Source organism: Bos indicus, chromosome 15, assembly GCF_029378745.1.
Source record: "Bos indicus isolate NIAB-ARS_2022 breed Sahiwal x Tharparkar chromosome 15, NIAB-ARS_B.indTharparkar_mat_pri_1.0, whole genome shotgun sequence".
NCBI classification, from domain to species: Eukaryota; Metazoa; Chordata; class Mammalia; order Artiodactyla; family Bovidae; genus Bos; species Bos indicus.
In genome coordinates this window covers 55060856-55070712 of record NC_091774.1, presented here as the reverse complement: position 1 = coordinate 55070712, position 9857 = coordinate 55060856, and the positions used below count along the sequence as shown (strand labels likewise).

At 47.6% G+C, this 9857-nt stretch overlaps 1 protein-coding gene and 2 non-coding genes across 3 annotated transcripts; all 3 read right to left on the bottom strand.

The window, feature by feature from the left end:
- Positions 1–3603: 3603 nt before the first annotated feature.
- RPS3 (ribosomal protein S3) lies at positions 3604–8570 on the bottom strand. Its single transcript, XM_019975453.2, has 7 exons — positions 8479–8570; positions 7510–7640; positions 7156–7249; positions 5951–6045; positions 4649–4836; positions 4022–4218; positions 3604–3677 (listed from the first exon to the last, which is right to left on the bottom strand). The coding sequence occupies exons 1-6, from the start codon at positions 8506–8508 to the stop codon at positions 4025–4027; spliced, it is 732 nt and encodes a 243-aa protein (XP_019831012.1). The 5' UTR covers positions 8509–8570; the 3' UTR covers positions 3604–3677; positions 4022–4024.
- Positions 4331–4474, bottom strand: LOC139176206 (small nucleolar RNA SNORD15). The gene has a single exon (XR_011560660.1). It is a non-coding gene; the product is annotated as a small nucleolar RNA SNORD15 (small nucleolar RNA).
- LOC139176207 (small nucleolar RNA SNORD15) lies at positions 7787–7936 on the bottom strand. Its single transcript, XR_011560661.1, has one exon. It is a non-coding gene; the product is annotated as a small nucleolar RNA SNORD15 (small nucleolar RNA).
- Positions 8571–9857: the final 1287 nt, after the last annotated feature.

The window sequence follows — 9857 nt, the reverse complement described above, 5'->3', positions numbered from 1 at the left end:
ATTAAAAACAGATTCCAAACCCAGGCTCGCTGCTATAAGCCTGGGCCAAGGCGGGGTTCCTCCACTCATGAAAGAAGCGGAAACAAAACTAAGACAGTTGCAGAACCCTGAGCAGACTTGGGGTCAAGGCTCATAGCAAACTGGAAGCCCAGGGTAGTGGGCACCAATGCCACAGGCCTCTGAGACACCATTGAGTCCAGCTCTGCATCTGGACATGCCACAGCCCCAGCATAAACGGGGGGCACAAGCTCTTGACGCCATTACAAACAGCTGGGTTGGCTGGGGCTCTGGGGCAGCAACATAAAACTGTCGGGTCGGGAGGGGTGCGCCCAGTGGAGGAAAAAGGGAACAAAGGATGGACACCACAGACTGAGGCGAGGCCCAGCAGAGCTGGCAGGCCCCATCTGGGGCTTCCCTTATTTGCACTCAGATTGCCTTTTGAAGAGCTATCATCTGCCCCTCCATCCCCTTCAGTACAGGGCAGCCCCACGCTGTTCTCCATCTTCCAAAGCCCCAGGGCCCTGTCTGCATGATCTCTCCAGCTGGGGCTGGCCCAAAACACCCAGCACAAAGGCCTGGGTCCCAGCTGAGCTCCTACCCTCCGATTATCCCAGATTAGGGACCCTGTGACCATCTGGACATGCTGATAATGGCAAAAGGGGAGGGCAGTGGGATAGAGGCCTAGCTTCAGAGCCTGCCTCCTCCCACCCAATGGAAAACACCAGGACAAGGCAAAGAAGGTGCTGTATTGCCTACCCAGGTAAAAGCGAGTGGAAAGTTAGGAGCAAATGCAGGGCAAGCTTTCCCCAGAGACGTGGGCATCTTCCCCAGGCTAAACACTTCTGTGTAGCCAGGCAGACTGCCCAGTTTCCCCCATGATGGCCATTTGTCCCAGTGCTTGCTCATGCCAAGTGCCAATGCCCTTTCCTGCTGTCTAGGCGGGTGTCAGGCCTGGGCAGACCTAACACCCTCCACCCCAGAGCTGATCACTCCCTCCCTGTACACTTAACATCAGCCCTCCTATCACCTGACAATTGGCCAGGCCTCTGTGTGACACCTCTGGTCTCTTGTGACACACTCATAGGATGCCTTTGGAAGAGAGGTGTTTCACATGGCTGTGTCCTCCAGTGCCTGGAACAAAAGCCTTCCACTGAATACCTTAAAACCAAGGTTTCCTGGATCTCTATCTCATAATACCTGTGAGGTGCTATCATGATCCTCTCTTCTCCCTCCCATGCTTACAAATGAGGAACTCAAGAGTTGGGATTTGCTTACTTAGGTCATGGGACGATTCCAGTTTGGGTCTGCCATCTCCAGTTTGCTTTCTCCAAGCAGCCCCTGCTAATCTGAGAAAATGGTGTGGGATGCAGCACCCTTTAGAAGCTCCATCGTTCCCACCATGGGAGACTCCAGCCTGATAAGCGTATTGCCCCAGATCTTCTGGACTTGGAACCTGATGAGGGGAGACAGTGCTTATCCCTGGAGAGGCTCACAGGAACACAAGCAAAAGGTGACAGCCACAGCCGTGTCCTAACGTCCTAGGACGACTGCTTAGACCATATATACAGGGACCCCTGGCTCCTGGTCCACTGCTCTCTGGGCCCCCGACTGCCTGCCGAATGTGAATTGTTACCATTCAGTAAGCTACATAACTGGAGTTCTTAGTGGGCTTCAAAGGAACTAGGGAAACTTCATACACAACAGAATAAAACTTGGTATTACACAATCACTATATGGACTCACTGTTCTTTTTTACTGATGGTTGCACTGGTTCTTTGTTGCTGCGCTCAGCTTTCTCTAGTTGCAGCGCATTGCAGTGGTTTCTCTTGTTGCGGAGTGTAGGCTCCAGTGGTTGTGGTGCTCAGGTTTAGTTGCTCTGCAGCATGTAAAATTTCCTGGACAAGGGATCAAACCCATGTCCCCTAATTGGCAGGTGGATTCTTACCCACTATACCACCAAGGAAGTCTTGGATTCTTTTTAAAGTCTAAAATGTATCTATGCTGTGTATTTACCCACCCATTAGTACAGGAAAAAACGTAGTATCGTTTCCCATCTGCTGTATCAGGCACCCCTGGAGGGCCTGGAGTGCATCCGCTGCAAGTAAGGGATGTGCGTGTGGAGGCACTACTGTACTGAGTTAAGTTGCTGAAGAAATAAAAATTTCATAAAATATAGAAATCTCGTTTCTGAGGGAGAAAATAGAAAAGATTACCTTCTGAGATAGAAAACGTTGACTATCAGATCAGTCACGTCTGACTCTTTTGTGACCCCATGGACTGCAGCATGCCAGGCTTCCCTGTCACCAACTTCCAGAGCTTACTCAAACTCATCCATCAAGTCAGTGATGCCATTCAACCATCTCATCCTCCCTTCAATCTTGCCCAGCATCAGGTGGCCAAAGTATTGGAACTTTACCATCAGTCCTTCCAATGAATATTCAGGACTGATTTGTTTTGGATTGACTGCTTTGATCTCCTTGCAGTCCAAGGGACTCTTAAGTCTTTTCCGACACCTCAGCTTAGCTCAGTTCAAACACTACAATTTTCAGCAACCACCTCTCCTGGGCCTTTACAGAAAACTTTCTTCAGCTTCAGAAAGGACTCACTCCTGGAAATGTGCCACCCCAGAGTAAGGAGAATGTTTTGGTATTCAGGCTCTAGTTCCTAGCCACAAGATGAAATATACATACACGAGCCCATTCCATGGAACAGTAAACGGTGATTAACACGATAGCTATTATTCTAGAGGGGAGTACTTTTACCACCGAGACATGGTCTCAATTCCACTAACACTGACAAAAACAACTAAGGTATTACTGTCTAGCCAGTAGAAACATCCAACGCTCTATTAAAGAGGGGACAACACAGATGTCAGTATGCTCTCAACATAATTTACTACCTTTAGTCTTGTAGGATTTGCATGCCAGCCTGTCCCTCACTAGTCTCACCTGAATCAATGAAGACAATCCAATTTCTTATGAATACGTATCAGTATGTTGCTGCTGCTGCTAAGTCGCTTCAGTCGTGTCTGACTCTTAGCAACCCCATTGACTACAGCCTACCAGGCTCCTCCATCATGGGATTTTCCAGGCAAGGGTACTGGAGTGGGGTGCCACTGCCTTCTCCACATATCAGTATAAAACTCTTTACGTCATCAGACTGAACGGTAGTTAATTTAAGTACCCTTTATACTTTACTAGAGGATAATGGTTAAGAGAACAAGGACACAAAGATGCAGATTCTGATCACAACTCTATAATGCTTAGGTGAACCTACTTCTGAACATTAGGCTCTTCAGCATTCACTTTCCCTTAACCCCGAATTTCAGGTTGAGGAGATCAAGGTGCTGTCCTGTAAATTATCAGCCTTCACCATCACCAGATTTACTCCCCCACAAGGAGAGGGTTACTTTGGTTACTTCTGCTTAGGTTCTCTCATCACACCTGCCCTCTCCTCACACCGAAACCAACAGGATTTTTAAGGAAAGCACAGAAACACTGGAAACCAGGCTGTGATCGATTCTTAGGAATCGATCAAGCAGTGCTCCCATGGGGTGACCTGGCCCTCAGCCTGAATCCTAGATGTAGAGTCTAGTAGGCCACATGTCTTTTAAAAAGATTTTATTAAAGGTCTTTGCAGAGCAACATTCAGATTCCAGATCCAGCGGCCAAGGAGACCTGAAAGCGGACAAAATACAATAAGAACAGAAAATTCACCTTAGTGTCGGGTTTACATGAAAATCAATACACAGAACATCCAGAAACAAACACCACAACAGGCACCAGGCACAGGAGAGGCCTGTCACCGTTTTAACGGATTGTGGGAAGAACAGCTGATTACTAATAAGAGTGACCTGAAATTTTTGAACTAAAGAAGACAGTGCAAACACTCAAGAATACCAGGGCTAAATGAGTCCCTGGCTCCAATCTGTGTCCTCTCATGTAAAGCAAGCGTAATCTACTTTTTATTCACTAGGTAGAATACTGTTCCATTATGCCCCAAGAGGCCCTTACAGACATACCTATTATGCTGTGGGTACCGGCTGGGGCATGGCAGGCGGCTCTGGCTTTCCACCCTTCTGTTCAGAGATGGGGGTGGTGGGCAGTATTTCATCTTTGGGTTCCACAATGCTCACGTGATCAGGCAGAGGCTTCTTAGGGCCAATCTTACCAGTCGGGTCCCAAGGCAGCATGATCTTTACCTTGATGCCCAGCACACCTAGAAGATGCCATAGTTTAGACCTACCTATAGTTCCACTACCCGCCACTACACAACAGAACAGAGCAGAAGAAAGAAAAGAACAGGTTACTCAAGCATCCTGTGTCTGGCCCCTTCTCAGACAAATGCCTCTAATCAATCAATGAACAGGACACTCTGCAAAAGGAACCCATGCACAGCACCACAGAACGTGGCACTGACAAGGCCCGAGAGCAGAATGTGCCTTTTCTGACTCGTCATCGTGTCATCACTGAAGGGTACACCAGTGGCTGAGACAAGGACAAACCAACTCTCTTCAATGAAGCTAAACAATGAACCCGAAGAGTGCAAAAATGTTCACTATACCCCCAATCCCCCAAACACTGAAGAGCAGGTATAAAACCACGCCTACCCATTTAAGCCACTGCCCCAAGCACTCCTGGCTACTCACCCTGTCTGAGCAGCACATGGCGCACGGCGGTGTCCACATAGTAGTTAACAGGGTCCCCACTGTGGATCATGAGGCCATCCACAAACTTCATGGATTTAGCCCTCTGTCCTCGAAGTTTCCCAGACACCACGACCTCGCAGCCTTTGGCCCCACTCTCCATGATGAACCGCAGCACACCATAGCAGGCCCTTTGGGCGCACAAGAGACAGAGAGCCATTTGTGTCATCACCAGACATGACCACTCAACCCCACCCCACTTCAAAACAGAACTCAGCCTGCCCTTGACTACTTTCAGTGTCCCTTTAATGCAGAGTAAGTTTGACCAGAGCCTGACCCAAGAGATAGAAACCTTCTTCCACTCCCACCACACACCATCTTAGGGAACTCCTTAGGGAAACACATCAAGTTCCTTCTAATCAAGTGCTTTCCAAACTTGACTGCACATTATAGAATCGCCTCAAGGTCCAAATGAACCACTCGAACTTCAGTGCGTGCAAAATTCACCTGGAGGGCTTATGAAGACAGGTTGCTGGGCTGTATTCCCCCACTCCCCAATTCAGTGAGTCCAGGTTGGAAACGGAAAATGTTTATTTCTCATCAGTTCTTACTGGCAACACTGATGCTGGCCCAGGCACCAGACGTGTCACTGATCTACGTGGTGGAGGTGGCAGTCAAACCAGGTATGCAGTCTTCTGCACACCCTTGCCTACGGCATTCCTCCCATGGGAACCCAACTACAGCACAGCCTTCACATCCCTCCTCTGTTGAAAAACCTCCCAAGGTTCTGCATTAAGGATTAATGAACTCCCAACACCCAAGCAAGGCACTTCATTTACTCCAAGTAGTGAAATTGCTCAAGGAACTGCCAGCTGAAATCTTATTAGCAAGCCCAGCTCTGGGGCCAATCTAACCACCTCATGTCTTCTGTTCCTCACATTACTATCTATACATACCTAGAGGGCATACGTGACTAGATTTTAAGCTCTCTCATGAGCAATGAGTCTTGTCTGAGACCCAGAGTTACCACCACACAATGTATGTGAATGACTTCAACATGAACCCAAACCACTTCCCAGCCCCATCCTACGTTCTACTCCCAAAGCACACAGTGCTCTACTACCACCACCCACTTTTTTAAACACTTGTGTCTTTACTAGTCTTTCTAACTAGGCTGCAACATGGACTGACAATGTCTTATTGTTAAAGCCCTCAGAGACTAGCTGAGCCTGTCACAGTCCACTTACTAAATTAACAAAATAGTTGATATACTGATTCACAGGACACAATCATAAGGACTCTTACCTCCGCACAGCAAGGCCTCCTAGGAGTTTGTAACGTAGAGACTCTGCCTGGGCAATGGCACACAGTCCTCTTGTGGCTACCTTTTCAGCATAAAGCTTTAAAGAAACAAGGCACATTCTTAAACTTGTTACACTCACCACTGTTTTCAACTAAAAATCAGCACATTCATGATTCAAGCAGACACCACTCTATGTATCACTGTACTTGTCCTCATTTAGTGGCTGAGTGTGCAAGCCCATTGGCTACAGGCCACCAGGCTCCTCTTCTCCAGGCCAAGAGTCCTGGTGTGGGTTACCATGCCCTCCTCCAGGGGATCTTCCTGACTCGGGGACTGAGCCTGCACTAGCAGGCAGATTCTTTACCAGTAAGCCACCTGGGAAGCCCTTCACTGGACTGCTGCTGCTGCTGCTGCTAAGTCGCTTCAGTCGTGTCCGACTCTGTGCGACCCCATAGACGGCAGCCCACCAGGCCCCGCCGTCCCTGGGATTCTCCAGGCAAGAACACTGGAGTGGGTTGCCATTTCCTTCTCCAGTGCGTGAAAGTGAAAAGTGAAAGTGAAGCCACTCAGTCGTTTCCGACTCTTAGCGACCCCATGCAGCCTACCAGGCTCCTCCGTTCATGGGATTTTCCAGGCAAGAGTACTGGAGCGGGGTGCCATTGATGCCCACATCTAACAAACACTCAGGGACATAGACTGAACTGAACCATTCCTCATTTTTCTCCCACCCCCACCTCCTTCCACAGCCAAATCATGGAGATCAATGGGCAGCCAGTCTCTCCTACGTATCATTACTATATCCGAGATGGACATAAACGGCTGCCAACTGCTTATTAAAAGAACTTCAACAAAATACCAATCCATTTGTAATACTCACTGATCATAAGTAAGCTTTCAGGGTGATAATATGAGTTTTCGGAAGTACCATCCTAAAGAGGGCTTCCCTGGTGGCTCAGATGGTAAAGAATCTGCCTGCAATGTGGGAGACCTGGGTTCAATCCCTCGGTTGGGAAGATCCCCTGGAGGAGGGCAAGGCAACCAGCTCCAGTATTCTTGCCTGGAAGAATCCCCACGGACAGAGAAGCCTTGGGTCCATGGGGGTCACAAAGAGTTGGACAGGACTGAGTGACAAAGCACAGCACAACATCATCCTCAACAGCCATTTCTATGCCCAGAGTAGTCTCTGGCCCAAGCCAGGATCACTCACCTCTACACTGCCTTCAGGGAAGCCAAATCTCTTCTGAACCACAGCAGTCAATTCCCGGATCCGCCGGCCCTTCTCACCAAGTACATTCTGTGTCCTGGGGAAAATGATGAGTGACAGTTCACAGCTCTCATAACATTAGATGTAATTTTAAATCTTGCACATGTGTGGTAGCAAAAATCTAATTCATCTGACACAACCAAGTTTAAATTTTGGATGATAAGGACTAAGAGATTATCATTTTTTCAGCTTAAAAACTCATTCACTAAGACTCAACCGTTGTTTTGCTAAGTTTACAGAACAAATCACCTTAGTGCAGACAATTATAGGTGATGGCCAGAAAAATGAATTTTTTACCTGGTGGCCAAGATAATGATTTCTGTCCTGGTTGGTGTAACTCGGACCTCAACTCCAGAGTACCCATCTTCAGCCAGCTCCCGAGTGAGAAACTCGTTCAGTTCAGCTTTGAAGATGCCATCAGCGACAAACTAACCAAAAGTAAAATGAAAATCAGGATCTGGACATGGGCTCACTTTTCTAGCCCAGTCAATGCAACCCTAATAAAAATTCAACACCTCCAACCAACGACCCATCATCAATTATTTTGCCTTGTTCCAGAGGAAACATAGCAAACCCTTCTCAGACAAATGCCTCTAGGTCATCTTTTGGAAGTTAACTTTGACCCAGGCCCTTAACACTGTGCCACAGAACGCGGCACAGGGTAGGGGTCACCTGGACAAAGAGAACACTTCCAGTCAGACTCGTCATCTCCTCTTCATTGAAGGGTTTTAAATTATCAAACCGTTTTCCTCAGGCCCCTTCCCTCTATTTCCCCAGAACTTTTCCTTGACCCCAAGACAGAACAAGAATTTGTCAGTAACCTTCCCAACTGAGGTCCTCGGAGTCAGAAGCCTGCACCCAGACACGCCTAGGAAGGCAAGCAAACACTGCTACCTCCCTTTCTCAAAACTATGATTCGATGAGGGAAAAGGCTCATGCCTTCAAAACATCACGTTTAGTAACTTTACTAACTACTGACTAAGAAAGGCTCACAAGCGCTCCTCCAGCGTAGGAGAAGCCCTCAGTGCTCATCTCTGCTCTCCGCCCAGAACCGGCAGAAATCCTTCTCTCCTATCCCAGGCATACTGCTTTCAGCAGCCACGGGCCTGCGCTCAATCCACCGCCATCCGCTGCCTACGGGAAAGCGGCACACTCCAGCCGCTGCCCCGGGTATAGCGAAGAGCTATAGGTCTCGCAATAGCACCCAGAGAAGCTCCTGACCCGCGAAACGCCACAGTTTCCTGCAACCTGGCCCCGGGATCTCACCTTCCTCTTTTTGGAAATTTGCACGGCCATCTTGCCGCCGCGAGCCGCCGAAAGGAAAGGAAGTTGCAAGTAGGCGGAAGTGCGTATAAAGGGCGCTGTGCAACGACAAAGAACTGCGCGACGTCGACGCCTGTGAGCGCTCATGGGAAGTGTAGTTTTCACTTTGGTAAAAGGAAAGGGAAAAGCGCGGTGCAAGGGTTGATGCTTTTGAACTATGCGGTGTTGGAGAAGACTATTGAGAGTTTCTTGGACTGCAAGGAGATCAAAGCAGTCAATTCTAAAGGAAATCAATCCTCAGTATTCATTGGAAGGACTGATGCTGAAGCTGAAGCTCTAATACTTTGGCCATCTGATGCAAAGAGCTGACTCATTGGAAAAGACCCTGAGAAAGACTCAAGTCAGGAGGAGAAGGGGAGGACACAGAGGATGAGATGGTTGGATGGCATCACCGATTCAATGGACATGAGTATGAGCAAGCTCCAGGAGATGGCGATGGACAGGGAGACCTGGAGTGCTGCAGCCCATGGGGTCGCAAAGAGCTGGACACAACTGAGCGACTGAACCACAACAATATCCAGAAACCTGGGGCTTCCCAGGTGGCACTACTGGTAAAGAACCCGCCTGCAAATGGAGGAGAGAGAGTGATGAGGGGTCGATCATAGGGATGAGGGGTCGATCTCTAGGTCACGAAGATCCCTTGGAGGAGGGCATGGCAACCCACTCCAGTATTCTTGCCTGGAGAATCCCATAGACAGAGGAGCCAATATCTCAATCAGAGCTTAAAAAATTCAGAGAAGTTTAGAGTCTAGTTCTCATCAGTTTAAAACCAAGTATAAACACACACTTGTCTGCTCACTTTATTCTTTAATAAAACCAAAGAATAAAAAAATAAAAGGGCTTTGGGGCTGAAAGCCCTCAGTGAAATTCACTGAGGCACCTATCTCTTCCAATTTGTGTCCACTTCCTCTGTTGCAAACTGATAATAATAATATATATAATATGTATTAAATATTCTAAGGACTGTTTTAGGACTTTATATTATTAATTCGTTACCTTTACCTCATGTTCATAAAGTCTGTTACAGCTTGTAACAGAAGTCACGATAGTGGCTCGAAATTCTTTTTCAATTAAAATCTCCCCTCACAGATAAAAAAATTTCAAACATACAGAAAAGTTGGAAGAATTGTACAGTGTACACCCATATATGCATCCCTTAGGTGCTGCAATTAACATTTTTTCTGTATTTGCTTTATCACATACTTATCCTTGCCTCTATCCACCCAACAATGCATCTTTTGATACATTTCAAAGTTATTTTCAGGCATTAGGACACGTCACGTCTTAAACTTCCCCAACAGTTTTTTTTTTTTTTTTCCAGT

What these genes read in the sequence shown, in the direction of transcription:
- RPS3 (XM_019975453.2), bottom strand. Translation starts at nt 8,508, where the DNA reads ATGGCCGTGCAAATTTCCAAAAAGAGGAAG. An exon ending in ATCATTATCTTGGCCACCAG is followed by an intron (nt 7,250 to 7,509) that starts GTAAAAAATTCA and finishes CATTTTCCCCAG; the next exon opens with GACACAGAATGTACTTGGTG. An exon ending in GGAGGCCTTGCTGTGCGGAG is followed by an intron (nt 4,837 to 5,950) that starts GTAAGAGTCCTT and finishes GTGCGCCCAAAG; the next exon opens with GGCCTGCTATGGTGTGCTGC.